General features: G+C 47.5%; 1 protein-coding gene across 1 annotated transcript in view; it reads right to left on the reverse strand.

Annotated features, from left to right (window-relative positions):
- Positions 1-19,015, reverse strand: part of TBC1D22A (TBC1 domain family member 22A) — a 269,910-nt gene that overhangs the window by 185,980 nt on the left and 64,915 nt on the right. Inside the window, exon 5 of the mRNA XM_080938816.1 lies at positions 7,055-7,125. Within this exon, the coding sequence (XP_080794942.1) occupies positions 7,055-7,125 (71 nt within the window). The remainder of the gene's footprint in view (positions 1-7,054; positions 7,126-19,015) is intronic.

Consider the following 19,015-nt stretch of genomic DNA (forward strand, 5'->3'; position numbering starts at 1 on the left):
GTAACAGTGTTCTCTGCAGCCCATTCCCCCGTCCCACAGAGACCCCAGAAGTGCTACTTTCTCACTAGAGGTGACTCGACTGGGTTTGTCTGGGACTCTCCAAACACAAACTCAGAACCTAGGATTTTGTGCACCCTGTCTTCTAAGATTTGGCCACCTTTGGGCATGAGTCTGCATGGCACATGTTAGGCCATTCTGGCAAGTTACTTATGAATGAACAAAGCTTAATGGGTATTCTTGAAGACTTTGGAAGTATGCATCTCTGATTTCTCAGCAATGACTAGCAAAGGGCAGAGGTGCTGCATCAGAATGTAGACAAAGTTTTTAAGGAGCTGCCAGATCTTTTCCAAGGAGGTGACACCCTTTCACACTCCAGCCAGCACTGACTGGGACACACTAGGTGAGCACACCATTCAGTAACCCAAAGCCAAGGGCTTTTCTTTGCTTTTTCCATGAATCTGGGTGAATATGGGCACTCTGGGTCCTGCACAGTGTCCCTAGCACTACTTGGTTCCATGTGGTCTGTGGGCTGACTTGTTACTATGAAGCCCTTACAAGAACACCTGGCAGCCCCTGCAGAGACACCACCCTGAATGCAGCATAGCCAAACCATGTGTTACACATATATTTACATAAACTCCCCATCTCTAACACACTGGCCAACAACATCTGATTATTTCCTGATATGAATTCCTCCTACACATGAGCTATGTGCACCACACATCCTGCTACTTACTTCCAAGGAGTCCACAGGAAGTGACCAGTGACACACCCCCATAACCCCGTTACTAACATGTCAAATACAACTCACAGCAACACACTGTAAAATGCTCACCTCAGAGCTTTCAAGGAAAAGAAAGGCTCACATCACAGCATAACCTACAGGAAAGCACAACCCTCAGATGCTTCTCTGCAGAGAGACTACGAAGACTCCAATGCACTCTCTGCTGCACACAGCAGATACAGCACCAATAAGACCAGAACCAGCCCAAATGTCACCCACCTGGTAATCACAGCCACTTGCAACATACCTGTGAGCATCCCAACAGAGCTCTTAGAGCTAAGAACACTAGGGACGCAGCCCTGCCCCTGAGATGAAAGCACAAAATTACAAGGCTAGGGTACAGACAGGCATAATGACATATCTGACATGGTATGTCTCCATCCAGTTAAAAGCTGCCCCCGGGACAACCCATCCAGGCAGTAGGCTTTGTCCACATCTCCTTTCTCCTTGGAGCTATCTCAGTTTCAGTTCGTAAGAAGTTAAAGAATAACAATTTCCTAAGATACATCTTGTTCTTTGTCTGCCACTGCCCATCTATGGGCCTCCAAGGAAGGTGCAGCCCTCACCCGGCACAGGACACCTCAGTGCTCCTTCAGTCCTAGACATTCAGACGTAGTCAATGTTCCCACTGTTAGACAGTGAGACAGACTTGGCTAACCATGGTGACATGATCAGAGCCACAGATATGTGAGTTTAGACTCCCCACAACATCATTCCTGCCCTTAACCTACAATCCCACACCTGTCAGGGATGCTAGCTGACTCCCAGCTCACTGAGAGCCTAGGTCCAGTCCACACTGAAGCCTTGTCACACACAGCAACATCTGTGTCCTCTGCTCAGTATGTGGAACAAGTTGGCTCTTGAGCGAAGCCAGATTGCAAGAGCTGTTCATGTGAAAGATATATGTCCCACCCCTCCACTCTCCGAAATGGGGAGACTTATCTCTACACTACGGCTTTGGAGACCCACACACTTTGCCATAGCAAATAGTAAAATGGAGACCACTTGGCCATAGCAGCCCCTTAAACACTCAAGATGTAATCCCAGGCTACCAGGGCCCTGGCTGGCCTCTCCTCCTCCCTGGCCAGAGCACACATGCTCCTTCTTCTCTATGTGAATTCTCTACCTTCTAATCGACTAAACATGCCTCTAACACTACAACTTCCCCTCAGGGTCCCCCTCTGAACTCACTATTCCCTCCACCGGGAACCACTGGCTCCAATCTCAGGCCAGGCATCTCTCCCCAGTTTCTGTGAATAAAGCTTGCAGGGAACACAGCAGTATGCAGCCCACACCAATGCCTTGGCTACTTCAGTACAGAATAACTGGGCTGTGCAGGTGAAGCAGGCCCACAACACTGACCGGGCTGACACCTTATCAAGTCTGATGAGTCCTGTTTAGATGTCTGCAGCCAGTGGCAACCCTTTCACAATCCACACCCTCTACAGTCTCAACTCTCCTGCTGTCTCAGGTCCCAGAGCCATCACTTCTGCAACTCATTGGTCATCCCTCTTCACTGTCCATACCGACCCCTCCTGGAGATCAAGGAAATGATATAATCTATATGGCACTCACTGTGGCACTGAAATAGTAAGGACCAGACTGTACATCCAAACATCTGCACAGCCCTCCCTCAAGACCTAGTTCAAATGTCACCCTTCAGTGAGGCCCACCAGGACCACGCAGGTAAACAGCACTCTGATCTTGCTCATCTCCTGACCATCAATCACCTCTGCCAACTTCCCCTACCCAATGTACTTTTATCTCTTCTAGTCACCATGTAAGCTCTCCCTCTCATCTCAGAAATATACCCAAGAGCTTAGAACATTATTCCCCTATAACAGATACTCAGCCAAGGCTTGCTGGATGAATGGATGATGTCGGCAAGATGAAAAGAAATAACACAGAACTAGGGTCTCAGGGAGAGACTAAGTTAGCACAGTTTCCTGGCTTGGTTTGGTTGGGACAGTAGAGAAAATGCAAAACTACGTAGAGCCAGGAGGTATGCAGGAAGTGGGTCCAGGCTGAGCAAAGAGCAAAACAGAGCCTGGCAGATGAAAGGCTGGCTGCTGCATTCAACAGCCAGAGTGAAGGGCCTGGGCCCAGTCTGCAATTCAGGGCTGTAGGCTCACCAGAGTGGTCAGCAGGGACAATGTAAATAGCCACAGATACCAGCATCCTTAGGAAGCAGAATGAGCAATCTCAGGAGGTTTCCTGTACCCAGGACGTTAACTTAATGAAACCCAAATTCTAAGAGGCAAGAATGCCATCATAAAAGGCCCACCCATTCTCCTGCCGTCCCCTTCCTAGAGGGAAAAACACATGTGCGAGTGCAGGCCTCTCGATAATTAAGCAAGACTAGAAATTATGCAAATGAAATACATTCAAGTATGCAATGAATTTTAAATGACAGAACTACAGAAGATTTAATTGCTGTATTAGCATGCTATAAAAACACTAATCATAAATGTAAAACAATGCATGCAGATACTTAAATCCAAACTGTCCTGGTGACACAAAAATCAATGTGTTCCCTCCCACTGTGTTCATATGCAAACCAACCGAAACACACAGAAAGAAGCTATGCTGATACTAGAGACTCACTGTCAGTTTTAGCCAGTATCCTCACTAGCATAAATGTTAAATGTTTAATTAGTTTTTGTTCACTCTTTCTGAAACAGTTAGTTAAAAAAAAAAAAAGAATCAAAAATATGATTCTCTTTGGGACTAATTTTGGAAAAGGTCCTATGCTGCTTGCACGTAATTTAAAAGTTAAATATTAGCGCTAGTATTTAATGGGGTGCCCTGGCTACAGAGCTCTTCAGAATAAGAGCCACACAGCTAGATTTCTCCTCTACAGAAGAATTTCCTCTCCTTAATTAAAAGTAACACTTGTCCACAAACACTAGAACTATGCTAATGACAAACCAACTGCATACTGGAGGAAAGTCACTAGAGGGCCAGACCTTGAACTAGGTTCATAATCTAGTCCCCAATTACCCATGGCCACTAGTCTGGGTGTGTCAGGCCCAGTGAGCAACTGCCTTCAGTGGGGCCATGAATTTTTCAGAGACTAGCTTCCTATCTGTTTCATGAGCATCCTGGTCCTGTCTTCCATGCTGCCTGGAACCCTAGAACAATGGGGTTCAACCTGGGTCCACTAGCGAACCCAGGTACCAGAACTGTCCAACCTCCCGAGTGACAGTAAAATGCAACCAGATAAAGAGAACACAGCTAGTCAGTCAAGGAGTGGTCAAGTGGGGCCACTGTGGGTGGGGCCATCCTTCGGCTGGTGGTCCTTGATTCTGTAAGAAAGCAAGCTGAACAAGACACAGGAGGCAATCCAATAAGGAGCACCCTTTCATGGCCTCTATCAGCTGCTGCCTCCAGGTTCTTATCCAGTTTGAGTTTCTGTCCTGACTTCCTTCAGTGACAAGCTACAGGTATAGAAGTATAAGCCAAATAAACTTTTTCCTCCCTAATTTGTGTTTGGGCGTGATGTTTCATCATAGCAACAGTAATCCAAACTAAGACACACTCTGAAGCTGGCAGCATCTGCAAGCTGCCATCAAACAAGGAAGCCATTCTTATGCAAACTCCAGGGTCCACCTAGCTCCAGCTGAGAAAGAACCTCAAATTCTGACCAGCTCCTACATGACCACTCCATGTCTGACTAGCATCACAGATAAATGGCTTCCTCTCTTATAGGTCCTGAGCCTCTAGGAAGCAGACTTTAAAGAAAAACCATCACAGAGCCAAGTGCTAAGTGATCAACAGCCTATGCCTGTGCCCGTGCCCTGCAGACAAGACAGTCTCTGCCTGCTCTAGCAGCCAGACTTGCTTCAAAATACATGTAGCCTTGGCCACTGACTCCTTCCCAGCCATTCCAACTGACCCTGCCCCAACTCAAATCCCTTCTAGCTTCCCCGATCCCCCCTGGGGGGCACCCCATCACTGCTAGACATTGAACATAACTAACTTGGTGACAGTTACTTGCTCCTTCTCTGGAGAACATAACTCAGTTTCTGAGTAAATCTGAGTATGCCTTGTCTTGCACACAGCAAGCATCCAATAAAGGGACAAATGGGGCACAGAAACAGAGTCCTGAGGAAATGGCTCCTTTTCTGTGCAGTAAGCCCTGGCCTGCACTGTGTAGTAACAGAAGGGCAGGCATTTTCTCCGTGTTGTGCAGGTCCCAATAGGGCTAAAACTTAGTCTCAGGCATCTGTCCTTTTCCAGCACCAAACATACTGCCTGAAACATGCAGAATTCAACTAGTCTCCAGCAAATATCTAAATGTACTAACCAATGGTTTTACAGGTTATTCTCCTCCCAGAAATAGCTACACACCCCCGGCTCAAGTCCTTCAGAATGAGGGTCATGTTATCTGGGATCAACCATCCTCTTGGTCTCCTCCTGATCCCTGGTCCTCTGCCCTGCCTTCCAAAGGAGGCCTGAAGGGGAAGCACTTGCCTTGTCTGTGCTACTGACCAGCCAGCCCCACCCATACTGCATCCTGCCCACTTCCTTGTCCAAGTAACGCTGATATCCTTCAGAAATGTATGGTGAGCTTGTACCCATGCCAAGGAGCCCTGCCTGACATTCTCACTTGTCTATACTACCTCCTTGGCAAAGAGCAGATCTTCTCGCTAACCTGGAATTTACCTTCTCGCCTGTCTACTCAGACTGCGAACTGCCCTAGCCTTCCTACCCTCCTTGTGAACTTGCAATGGCCCTGGAGACACCAGTGTAAAGCCTCCTCTTCACAAAACTGACTCTAAGAACTGGCCACCCTATAGTGCCATCCTAGCCCCAACCCTTAGCTAACACTTCATCCCTGAACAGCTCACAAGCACACTGTACCAAACTGGGCTGGACTTACCCTGCTGCATGCCTGAGCCCCTGACCTCTTTTTAGAAGCAGCTGGGTCTCAATAGCCGTCAGTGTTTCTGGGAAGCCTCCTACAGTTTTTCTTTGGTCTACACTGCCAGCACTCCTGCATATAGACTCCCGGGTCCACACCAACACAGTGGGGTTACCCACTACTCACCCCCTCAACCCCTGCTGTTCCTTTGATGCTCTGTGCCCACTGACATGGCAACCACTGTGCAGCTAAGCAGCTCAGGGCACTGCAGCTATGACATGCACAGAAGAGATGGAAAGAGCAAGAGCCTCTCAAAAGCCTTTCCACCTAGACCAGCTGGTTCTTGATGAACACAGCACTAGGACATAGGGGCTTCCAGACACTTACATCATAACTTCCTACAAACCAATCAAGAGTCGTAACCTCTTTTAGAGGGCATTTGGAAATGTGGCTACAAACATTAAAAAACACAAAACAGAGCGCAAGTGATCACGGCAGGTTTAGCCTTAATTGCAAAAGATATTTAATCAATAAATATTTGCTGTTCAAAGCTGCATCTGCATTTAGGATTACGAGGTACTGCGCTGAAAATTTATTACAACTCATTAGCACAAAAGTCTTTTAAACACTGAAAGTCAGACTCAATTTAGAGTAGGTGCCTGGAGTTCCCCGTGACTGAGCTCCAAAAATAAAACAAAGAAAAACAGAGAAGCAAGCTGCCAATGAACTGTTCTCACTTCCAACTTGAAGCCAGGGTCTATAAGTGAGGGCATGCAGATAGTCACAAACCACTGAACTTTCCCTGAGGGCCAGCTAAGTGCTGGGGTGACTCAGCGCACTGGACCCCAATCTCCACTACACTAACAAGCTCTGTCTAACACCTCCTGCTCTGCCTCCTTGTCCTCTTCCTTTCCTGTTCTCCTTCCCCTCTTCCTCCTCCTCACCCATCTCCTCTTCCTCTTCTACTTCCTCCTCCTCTTCTCCCTTTTCCTCTTGCCCTTCCGTTCTTCCTCTTCCTATTGTTCTTGTTCAACAACAGCACTGCTGATCCTTCTTTGCTGATGCATATCCATTTCCTCTGAGCTGTGTGGACTTGTGTGCTGTGAGCTCCCGAGTCACGCGCCTACATACAGCAATTCTTTAATGGTGGAAGTCAGTGGGAATGAACGCAGCTGTCACGAGCTGTTGCTCATCTTCACTTTCTTCCAGACTTGCCAAACCAACCTTGAAATTAAGCTAAAACTAGACAATGCCTTCTTGGACTCAGCAAAGGCCTATATCATTATGCAACCAAGATAGACAAGTGTGTGGCCATGGCCAGCAAGCCATACTCCTCTAGCCAGGGGCCAGGCCACTGGACTCACAGGCATGAAGTAGCTAGGCTGAGCACTGGCGTGCAGACTTACTGAGAGAAGTTTCCATGTCATTGGACGAACTGGCTTTGGGATTCCAGACCAGCTCAGCTTCCGTAATTCCTCTGTTGGAAGAAAAAATAAATAAAACAGAGAAAAGCAGGGTTACAAAAGGTTCTTCAGCACCTTACCATATCCCATCAGTGTCCTCAGGGCAGGGAGCCCCACAAATGGAACCAAAGTAAGCCTAAATGATAAACATTTCAGAATGAATGTCCTCGATATGCAAAAGATAATGAGTCACCGCTTTATTAAAGCAAACCAGGGCACTGCCTGTTTGTGCATAAATTCTTGACAGGACTCATTTGTCAAAGGTGGTATCTCTGGTGCCACCCTGAGACAGGTGAGACCCTTCCTCTCTAGGGCAGTAACATGCAGGGTAGCAGATTCCTCACCTCCCACTAATTCTGCTCCCTTGAGTCCACACACTAAGCTGGCTCAGCCGGCTCTCCTCTCTCCCACTCCAGCCCCCTCGCTGCTTCGTAATGATTTATTTTTATTTTTATGTACACTGATCTTCTTCCTGTGTGTGTGTGTGTGTGTGTGTGTGTGTGTGTGTGTGTGTGTGAGCAGATCCCTTGGAACTAGAGTTACAGACAGTTGTGAGCTGCCATGTGGGTGCTGAGAATTGAACCAGGTCCTTTGGAAGAGGACCACTGAGCCATCTCTCCAGCCCTCACTCGCTGTTTCTTGATGCCCATCTGAGTTGTCTCCTCAGCACAGATCTCTGAGAGGCAAGCTTGTCTTCACACAGGTGACAAAGGTGTGCTACACGATATACAGATAGGATAAGAGAGCTTCAAAGTGGACAGACATGGGCCTAGATGTCTTGATAAATACCACTGAGGAGAACTAGACAAGGACTGGCCGGAGAGACAGGGGCCAGCAGCCAAGGCAAAGAGTGCCTTAGAGGGTAAGGAAAGTCACCGTATACATGGTGGGGAAAGACAGTAGGCCCTGGTTCTGCTTGTCTCTGATCGCCCTAGGTGGCTAGAGCACACATGTGGGTGTGTAAAGACGTCCACATACTCCAGCTCCAGCAAGACAAAGGCAACTACTTCCTTTGCTTCCATTAGAATCTACTATTAGACTCTTCTAGCAGTTCAGAGCTCATGATTAATACTGGGAATAAGAGAAGTGATTACAGAAAAGACTTTGGTAATATAATCAACAAAATGCAAAGTCCTGACATCTAATCTTTTTCCAATTACTAAAGTCTAAGTAAAATAAGTAGAGAGTAATTGGACAACAGCACCAGCCATAACCCGCAGTCACGGAGCCCTCAGAAAACATCAGATCTCCCCCAGCTCCCCAAGACACTATGGAGAATGGGGACCTAATATCCGAATTCCAATAACAGTGTTTGCTAGCAGCACCTCTGCCTCCTTGCTGAGCCTCTCCCTCAACACAGTGCTGTTTTTTTTTTTTTTTTTTTTTTTTTGGCTGTGGTTTATGAAGAAAGCACTGAGAAAACACACTGGTTAATGTTCTCCGACCCCATCTCCAACACACACACACACATACACAGTCAAGAATCTTGAATATACAGCATGAGATAAAGTTCTCGTCTTGTCGAGGTTCAGTGTTTAAAAAGAGCTTTGCATATATTATCTCACTGGCTCCTCAAAGCAGCTTGGATTAATCTGGACTGTGAGCCCTGTCCATGAATGAGAACTGGTCTCAGAGAGGTTAAGTAACTTGGCCTTTAATACCAAACTGTCTTCACTGTATTAACTCCTATTTTTAAAGACTTTGTAGCACAGTCAAATACCACTTATCAATACAGACAGAGATCCCAAAGAAAGTCTTAGCAGATCCAAACACAGTAGTATATCTGAAGAATAGCTCTCATCACAAGATTCACTTCAACGGTGCAGAGATGCAAGGGTGTGCTGAAGCTACTAATGGAAAAAAGCCACTCTCAGCAATGACAGATGGCCCAAACATGCGTTCCCTTGCTAGAAGAACACTGCCTGTGCAAAGTGCCCACAACTCCTGAGGCCAATACTGAAATGCTGTGATGTGATAAGCTGCTGGTCAAGCATGCCCCACTCAGCTCCAAAGGAGGTCTGTGAGGTGCTGATGCATGGCTAAGCCCCTCCCCATGGTGCAATGGGAATGGGTTCCATCTTAGGTACTGGGAGAATAGCACAATTGTTCAGGACTCCAAGTCCTCGCTCCTAAGGAATCCCTTGGAAGCCACCATCTCTCTCCCTTTGACAGTGTCCCAGTTAGACATGAGACTAAATACTGATAAAACCATCAACCTGAGCAGCTACAATCTACTGAAGAGAAGAAGAAGCAAGAACGAGGCAGGAAATGCAGGTCCACAATAAGCAGGATGGGCAGTGTACAAGCTTGCCAAAATCAACAGCTTTCTCCTGTGTCACAGAGAAAACTATGAAGGGCGTGAACCTAAAAACCGTGCAGGCCAGCCAGGCATGGTAGCACACGCCTTTAATCCCAGCACGGGGGAGACAGAGGCAGGCAGATCTCTGAGTTTGTGTCCAACCTGCTCCACAATACAAATTCCAGGATAGCCAGGGCTACACTGAGAAACCCTGTCTCAAAGATAAAACAAACAAAAAAGTATACAGGCCATGTGAGGAAACTAACTTGCAGGCTTCCCTTGGAAGAGCATGGGGACAGGCAGGTGCCAATCTCAACAAGGTGCAGTTCCTCTGGAGTAGGTAGGCAGCTAGAGGTAAAGAAGCATGTCCATGAGCAACAACAAATATGGCCTCTATGCCTAGCACTAGGGAGGGGCTCACATTCCACCCAAAGCAAAAATAACTAAACCGAAAGCCATAACTAAACCAACCACTCAAGAGAAAGGTCAGAAGAACTAGGGAAGCTAAATGGGAAATGTTGTTTCCAAAGGTCAGGCTGGTTCCTTAGAGAACATGACAACAGAAGAACTAAGTCAAGAAGTGAATGATCTAAGCAGCTCATTCAAGTGTGGTCTGGTACGCACAGCAGACTGGAAGGCCAAAAGGGGACTTTGAACCTTTGAACAGCCATTTTACCTGAGGAAGCCTCTAGTGTTACTTGCAAAGACCACATAAGGGCTGTGCCCAAAGACTTCACTGCAGAAAAATAGCACATGTGCCCTGTGCTAGCTGCCCACAAAGAGGCTTTTCTTCTGCAAGAAGGCAGACACCAGCAGGGACACTGCTTATGCACACAAACCATGGTGACTCGGGTGTAAATTTCTAGAAGCACGCCAGCCTGTCTTGCTTGCTGGGACCTGCAGGCAAGTGTTCCAGGAAGTTTTTCTATCGTGTGTTATTTTTCTAACCGATGCTTTTCTACTCTGAACAGTACCATGAACTTTGTTTTTAATAATATAAACACAGAGAACATGCTTTGATCAATAGAGAACAAATCCTCCTGAAATAATGCTACTTTAGGCCACACAGTGAAACGGTCCATGTCACTTCTGCTAAGTGTTCTGCTCTCCTCAGCCTACCAAGGATGCTAAAGCTTCTTTCCCAAGACCTAGAATTCTCCCTCTGCCGTCACTCCTCCTTTTCTGCTCTTCTTCTGTATCTAGAAGGTGTCGAGACAACACCAGCACAGAAGCACCTGCTTGTGACTACTGAACTCCAGCCTGTGACACTGCACCCAGCTTGCTGCTACTCAAGCTACACATAGGTCTCAGCTGTCAGACCAGGAAGCAGGTACCACGTGAACTGCAATCTGCAGTTTTCTTGCTGCCTCCAACCTGTAGCCAACCTGGACACAAGAGTATTACTAAACGTCAGGAGTAGGCTTGCATAAGAGCTGGCTGGCCAAGGGCTCCTATGTGGAGTGTGCATCCAGCATGCATAAAGCTTGGGGTGTGACCCCCCACACCCAGTACTGAAAAGAAAAATATAAAGAAAATACCATGGGTGTCGATAATAAGCAGACATGCAGCCAATCGAAAATGAAAAGTATATGAAGAAGCATTCCATGGAAATACACAGGCAGCCAATAAACACATGAAAAGACACTCAAAAATCACACTGACGGGGAGCCACTTCACATGCAAAGGCTAAAATGTTAAAATGCGGGTAAGCCAGGACCCTCCCACACTACTGTAAGTGTGAAGAGTGGCACAAGAGAAAACGCTCTGCCAGTCTCAGCACATTAGACTCCCTCCATACCTCTCCGAGAGCACTGGAAACAAGACTTACAGAAATGTGCATCTGAATGAACGGTCCACGCAGTGCTGGTCCCTGGACTCTAAGTAGAAGCACCCATGTCCCTCAGAGGAAAAATGGACACACAGACTGCAGCCTGTGTGCCATGCTTGTCAGCTTTCCCCTGTGCCAACCTCTATGACAACCAGCTCCTAAGAGAAAACGGTCGCTGTGACCCACTGCTAATGGTTTCAGGCCATGGTTTGGTTCTTGGCCTGGCAGCAGGCTGTGACAGAACTGTTCATAGCCATGCCAAGAGATGGGGAAAGGAAAGGGCTGGGGTCCTCACATTCTCTGGGAGGACATAATCTCCACGGACCATGAGCTCTGGCAGGTACCATGTCTTTAAGGTTCAGTGTGCCCTCCCCCAAAAGTACCACAGGCTGAGAGGACCAAACATTAACACAGGAATCTTTGGAAGACACATCCAAACCATCATACAATGGAATATTGTTCAACCAAAATAAATTAACAAAAGTTGCGCATGGCAATGTGGATAGGTGGAAACACTGTGAAAGAAGCCAGTCTGCAAAGACCATCTACTTAGGGTTCTGTTCATAAAAGTTCACAATAGGCAAATCCAGACAAGAGATAGAACAGTAGCTGCCTAGATGAGGCAAGAAGAGGTGGGACATGGGGAAATGACACTCAGGAGCATATATTACCTTGGGGAAGTGGTGAAAACGTCCCAAGATTGACTGCACAACTCCACGCATGTGCATACACTAAAGACCACTGAACTACACACTTTAGATGTTGGATTTGGTGGTATGTGATCTACCCCTCAAATCACACCATCTTCTCAGGAAAGGAGATCTGGAAGATGGAACCTTTGCAACAGCGGGTATAAGGTCAGGCTTTAGCAAGCAGCTTTTGTTACAGACAGAGGAGGGCTGGTCCTACAGGATGGAAGAAGCCATCAGGATCTGGATGCAGCTAGCCACAAGATGGACAGATGGTACAGAGTACCAAGAGAAACTTGGGGAACACTCCCTTCACTAAGTAAGAAGTGGGTAGGTGGAGGTGATCCTCAGTAGATCTCTGTGCAAGGGTTTCTCTAACCCACTTGCTTCATCCAAAATGTTCCGACCCCTGGGCCAATAGCTTTGTTTGTGCGATTCTAGAATCATCCACAGTACAGACATCACAGCACATTTAGAAAAGAGGTGCTTCTTTCTCAGTGCTCCCATCCACTCTCCCTCCTCCGTCACATCCCCCTACTCTGTGCCTTTAGCCATCTGTGGCCTCCACAGGCCTCCCATTTGGCCCAACCTATAAATGTGAACTTTTATTTTGGAGGGGTATTCTTTATCTTAAAGGTCCTAAATGAGTGTTGCTACTCAAGGTATGTCTGAGAACACACCCAAGATGGTTAAGGAGAAACTCTGGCCTTCCGAAGACAGGGGAAAGGGCAGGGAAAGCAAAGTGCGACTATGGGAGGAAGCCTTGTGAACCAGCTCCCTCTTCCCAGCCTGCAGGAGCCCTAATCACCTGTTAGTCACTTCACAAGGTCTAATTACACTGGCTTTCCCTTCAATACATTGATCTCACAGCCAATGCTGCATGGCATTTAATTAAAGCAAAGGCTACTGCTATTTCATGTAAAAATCTAAATCCTTGCAAACAAATTAGAAGCTTGAGACTCCCATTTGTGCTTTCCAGTAAGAGCCACTGAAGAGAGACCCTGGGCCTCCTAAGAATTTCAGCATACAATAGCGTCTATTTATAATATTTGTATGTATGTAGGCGAGACAAGGAAGGGCGAGGAGAGAAAGAACTGAGAAGGCTGCACTTAGCCCTGCCCCACAGAGGTGAACTGCCTGTGACGACAGCATCAGTGGCTGGGTACTCCCTTGTCCTGATGCTACCACACACAACGCTGAAAGGCCGGAGTGCAGGCTCCTTAACACAGCTTCTGTCCTGTCTGTGCAGGACTTAGGACCCCAACCCATCCACACTACTCACTCCAGCTCATGCTGGTATGCCATCCTCACACCATCTACAGAAGCTCCTCAGACCAAAGCTCTAGACAGCTATGGAAGGACAGAGGTGTGCCCAGGCACTCCAGAGGGACTGCATTCCTTCTGCTACCCAGAAGGCATCCCCTGGATGCCACCGTAACTGAGGGGTCTGCTGGCAGGAAGCTAGATACACTAGAAGTCAGAAACAGACATGTCTATGATAAGCCAATTAACTTTAGATAAGTATCCAATGTCATTATCAAGGCAGAGCAAAATATTCCTCCTGTCCCTACAAATGATGTCACTTGTGATACTCTGAGATATAGCTTAGGTGGCAAGGAGACAGCTGGAGCTGCCAGGACCTGGCCAGAGCCACTATCCGTCAGTCCAATACTCACTGAGCAGACTCAGGCTTAGGGCAGCACCAGAGTACTGGTGTTTAGAACACTGTCTGTCCCAGGTTCTCACCCAGAAATCCACCACTGACCCCAGAAGAGTGACCCTATGGGTACCACAATGTTACTGGTAGAAGCAGGGCTGAAGAGCACCCCCTCTTCTCAGGGTCCTTGAGCCTCCTGTGCCCCACTATACAAGTATTGTCTGACCAGCTTCCAGGCTAATATGTACCCTGATTCAAACTTCATGAGGCTGTGGACTGATGAGACAGGTAAGAAATAAGGGCTTTTCTTAGTTAATGTTTCTACTGCTATGAAGAGACATTGTTCACCAAGGCAACTCTTATAAAGGAAAACATTCAATTGGGGCTGGCTTACAGGTCCAGCGGTTTAGTCCCTTATGGTCATGGCATGAGGCATGCAGGCAGACATGGTACTGAGGAAGAAGGCAAGATTTCTACATCCAGACCAGCAGACAGCAGAAAAAGAAAGTGACAGTGAGTCTGGTTTGAGCATTGGAAACCTGAAAGCCAGTGACACACTTCCTCCAACCTCCTAATAGTGCCACTCCCTATGGTCCTATATTTCATTCACACCACCATAGGGTTCCAGGTATGCCAAGGAGCAGCTGCCTGCCCCAGGAAGGCTACCACTCACACCTGTAGATAGGTAACCATGTGACAAACTGTTCAGAGCCAACAAGGTGAGACATAGTATGTAGTCATCCCAGAACACAGGGTAACCAGTCTGTGTGCAAGCATCAAGAAATACTCTAGCTGACGCAAAGATCCAAAGGCGTCCTTATGATGCTGGAACAACGGAAAATTGAGAGAAAAGGAGAAACAATGCTAAGCCCTGCCCTGTGTCCTTCTGTGGCTCTGTCCTCAGAACCTTCTATTATCTTAACACAACTTTAACAGCTACTATTCACAAGTGTCTGAAGATACAGTCCAGACAGACCAGCAGGTTCCTGTTGTGTAGAACAGAAGTGTGAGCATGACTCCAATTCCAAAGGGCACTAAGTAGTGGGAAGCTAGACTGTTCTGGAAGCAAACGAAGACTGTGAAAGTTGCAAGGGAAAGTCCTGTTTCCATGTGATTTCCCTTCTTAGAGGATGGGGCATGAATCAAAGGAGAGGGAGAAGTGAGGAAACTGACTGGTGGTCATCCCAGGTCAACAGAAATAAACTCTGACCAAGGGCAGGCCCATGAGCAGAGAGAAGAAGACCAGAACAACATGCGAAAGAACAGGGACAGGTTGGCTGTCACTATAACCGGCATGAGGAGAGTTGACAAAGGTCATCAGGCTTTCCCCTAAAAGACCAGTGACACCCACTATCTAAAGAGTAGGTCAAGATGGCAGCTAGTGCTGGGTGTGGTGACACATGCCTTTAATCCCAGAATCTGGGAGGCTGAGGCAGGAGGATTGTTAACCTAGGTTACTACATAGCAAGCACCTATCTCAGGAAAGAAAGAGGAGGAAAGTAAAAGAAAAAGAAAATGAAGGCAGCTAACCTAAATAAGAGGAGAGAGAGGACAGAGAGAAGGAAGGCCTGTGGCCACCTGCTAACACAACAGGATATACAATGTCATCACATGCATATAGGAGAATGTAAACACGCACCTTGCTCTAGCTGACTCTCCACTCGGCTTCCCAGCAGCTGTAAGTTCAGCAGCCTCTGCCACAGACAGGCCTCAACTGCCATATTGTTCTCAGACTCAATGCAACAGAGTCTGCCAACCATGAACACAAATATTTCCCTCAAGTTGTTTTCTAGAGTGCCTGTCCCTGTGGTGGGAGGTCTAATACGATGACCACACCATGTCACTTCCCAGTGATAACATGCCACCCTGCAAGGCAGTTCCCATCCCTACTTCACAGATGAGGAGAGGACTCAGGCTGACTCTCAGCTCAAGCCTAAGCCCTCCACTGCACTGGCCTTGTTTCAGACAGAACGGGTTAGCAGCAAAGCACTGGTCCTCTCCAGAAGAGTACCAATGGGCAAAGCTCAAGAGCTGAAAAATGTTCATTCAGAATCAAGAGAGGTTTTTAAAGAAAAGTCATGAAACTCAGGTTAGTAAATGTGGTGTGAGAGTAGAAGAGAGTAGAACCATCGCTGGAACACTGGAAGGCATGTCACAGATGTCTAAAGAAGAAAGATTTTCAGGATATGCTGAATCAGAGGAGAGAGCCTCAGAGGCAGACAAAGAGACTGAGAAACAGTACACAGTGAGCAGGCAATGATCTGGGTGTCCAGTTCTGGCCAGGAGACTCATCTCCAGTGAGAACTCACTGATGTCTATTGGAATCCATGGCCCTGTTTAGGAGCAGTTTCTTTTTTCTCTGAACCAGGAAACTGAACTGACTTCCTGGCTCCAGCTCACCTCTCAAGAACATCTGGGCAAATGAAAGGTCTTTGAATACCTTCAAATTTTCTGTTTCTGCAAAGTGAGAATAAAAGCCAGATTCCCAGCAAGTGGCGTGGTGTATCACTCAAGACAGCTACAACCCTGAGAGCTCAGATTGGGGGAAAAGATGGATGTTCTACTCCAATCTAGACAACCTCAAGGAGGTAGAGCAAGCCTCAAGCAAGGCATTCACATAAGGGGTCACATCCCACCACAGGCTACTGAGTTCTCAAGGTGCTCACAATTTCTCTAGAGACAGGGATCTTTGTGCCACCACCCCCAACTTTTCAAAGTCACACAATTCTAATGGGTCCCTGAACATGTCTTCCTCCTCCCAGCTGGCATGGACAGGAACAGAAGAAAAGTTTGAGGGGCAGAGCCAGGGCCAGAGTCAAGGACAAAGCTGAAGAAGGGACAAGAGAGACAAGAGCATACTCAGCAGGGTCAATTGTCCCCTGCCTTGGCCAAGCACCCACTACCCTGAGTTCCAAACAGCCCTTCATAGTCACCTTAGTGAGGAAGGGCTGCAGAGCATTCCCAACAGGCTCCAGCGGCCATCTCCCAGCACCAGGAATGGCTCCTGGTTGGCAGAGGTATGGCAAGCATTCCGGGACAGGTAGGCTGGAGGCTAGGAGATGACCTGAGTCCCGTTCTCCCTATATCAGCTGTGGCACAGTGTGGGCAGCCAGACAGACTTCGGAGGAAACACTAAGCAAAGGTACAAGAAGAAGTGTGCCAATAAAGCATGCAGATGCCTGACAGGAGCCAGGCAGAGGGAAGTAAATGCCTCTCAGCCTATAGCCATACAGGATATCTCCAGCAGCAGCTTCTCAGCAGCTGAGGAAATAGGAACCATGGACAACTGAAACTCAAATATGAGCAGATCCCAACTATACACAGAAATCAAACACCGACATCATGTGGCTTCTGCTAGGCCTCTAGAAAATGATAGCAAGGGCTCAACATCCCTTCACAAGGGCCAAGCCAAAGACATGCAGAAGCAGCTGCCCTGGGCCAGAGGAAGCAGTGCTGCCTTTCCCAGAGGGCCCTGCAAGTAAATGGAGCCTCCAAAGAGCCTCGGCACCCTTGTCTCTCTACCACCCTCCTCTCCTTGGGCAGCAAGAAATGCCAAACCACATACACCCACAGCATCTCTGCAAAGAGCCAAGCACACAGTGTACAGAAAGCACATCTGATCCTGATTTTGCCCTTGGCTTGTAGGCGAGTACTTCAGCATCCCTGAAGCCCCACATAGTGAGACAAGGCATCCTTTAGGATGAAGCCCATCCAAGCATGCACTTCCAACACTGAATATGCAAAATGAAGGGCTCTAGGAAGTCCCTGTTGGCTTGCTAACACTGTTCTCTTTTGAGTACTCATTTCTGTAACTTGACATCCAGGCAGGAAAAGCATGCACATCAGAAAGGTCAGAAATCAGCATCTACTCTGTGCTGAGCAATGGCCTTCTGCCTCCCTACCCTCCCTCCCCAGTCAATAACAACAAACTCAGACATCTGAATTCCTCCCCAGTGGATATCTCGACCCCTCTGAGGTGAACTATGGACTTCTGGTCACTGTTCTAATTCAACATCTGGGGCCACAGAAGAAGGCTCGTCAGACTCTCATTTTGCCTTGTGGCAAAGAGAACAGGCTAGGTTTAGCCCTCCAAAGCAGAAGAACCCATGCAGGCTCTGGACTCAGCCCAAGATGACCACCTTCACATTGGATGGGGTCCCTGCAAACGGCTTGGGTAACAGAAAGGACTCCAGGACAAGTGGAAGGACACAAGAGAGGCCATAAGAAATACCCAGTCCAGGTATGAACCAGTAAGATAACATCAAGTGGCAACACACTAAAACTATCATCAGTCTTCCCACCCAGGGCTTGCCATCTCATACCATACCTCCTATGCAGATGGCCTCTGCCCTATCCCTCAGACATAACCTATGGCAAGTGCCAAAAGGCATATCATTTAAACTCTTTTGTTGCCTCATAATTCGCATACCTTAAGTGTACAATTCAGCCACTATGTGTGTACAGGTCCTAAGTGTATAAGCACAGCTGCTACATGTCAAAAAATACAGTGGTCCTGGAGAAGCATAGGTTAAGTAAGCTGGATCACATGACCAATGCTTTTCTGTTTTCTCTACTACTGCCCACTGCCCAGCCTCTCTCAACAACCATTCCAGGCTGGGAGAAGGGCAAGGTGGACAAGTGAGCTAATAAAGATGTCAGTGACTGCGCCTTAGTCAACACTGGGCTGGTGAAGGCCAAGAGTGTATGGAAGGTGCCCCAGAAGGTAATGGGATCAGAGGCCACAGATACTGACATGCCCAACAGCTCAGAAAGGAAAGGACCAGACACTGTTACCAGAGACTAACACACACCAGGAGAAATGCCATAAGAACACAACATTGCTCAGCCTTGTAACCCAAGTGTACGTGACTACTTACAGCAACATGTCATAATGCAGTCAAAACTGTAAGCATATTTATGACTATTTGCAACAGAAATAGTACACAATAAAAAAGTAATATAGAGAAGCAGCATAAACATCATCTTACAGCTCTAGCTACAGCAACCAAAAGGCCCTGTCATGAAGAAAGAAGTGATAAATATCTAGCAAAGAGCCCAACTTGGCATTGCTGTCTGCAGCGCTGGCAGAGAGCCTGAAAAGCCGTTGTTAGCTACCCTAGCCCCAGGTCACCCCGCAGCTCCAAGAACCCCATGGCCTGTTCTGAAGTAGCTGTCTCAATGAGGCATTACTTATGATTCGCATGCAGCCTGCTTTTAAAACCACTGCAGTTAATCACGGGCCAGTTTATGGGGCCTGGAATCAACCCCAGATAGCTACACAAGCAGGGACTCTCCACAGCAGCACCCCTTTCGGTTCTCAGGGTCCCTGATGGCAACCTGCCAGCCTGAGATTTATACCTGCAGGGGATCAGGCAGACCCTAATCTCCATGAGGATACTTCAAGAGTTCCTGTCAAGTCCCTCCTCCACTG

The sequence above is a fragment of the Micromys minutus genome (genome assembly GCF_963924665.1).
Source record: "Micromys minutus genome assembly, chromosome: 27".
Classification (NCBI taxonomy): domain Eukaryota; kingdom Metazoa; phylum Chordata; class Mammalia; order Rodentia; family Muridae; genus Micromys; species Micromys minutus.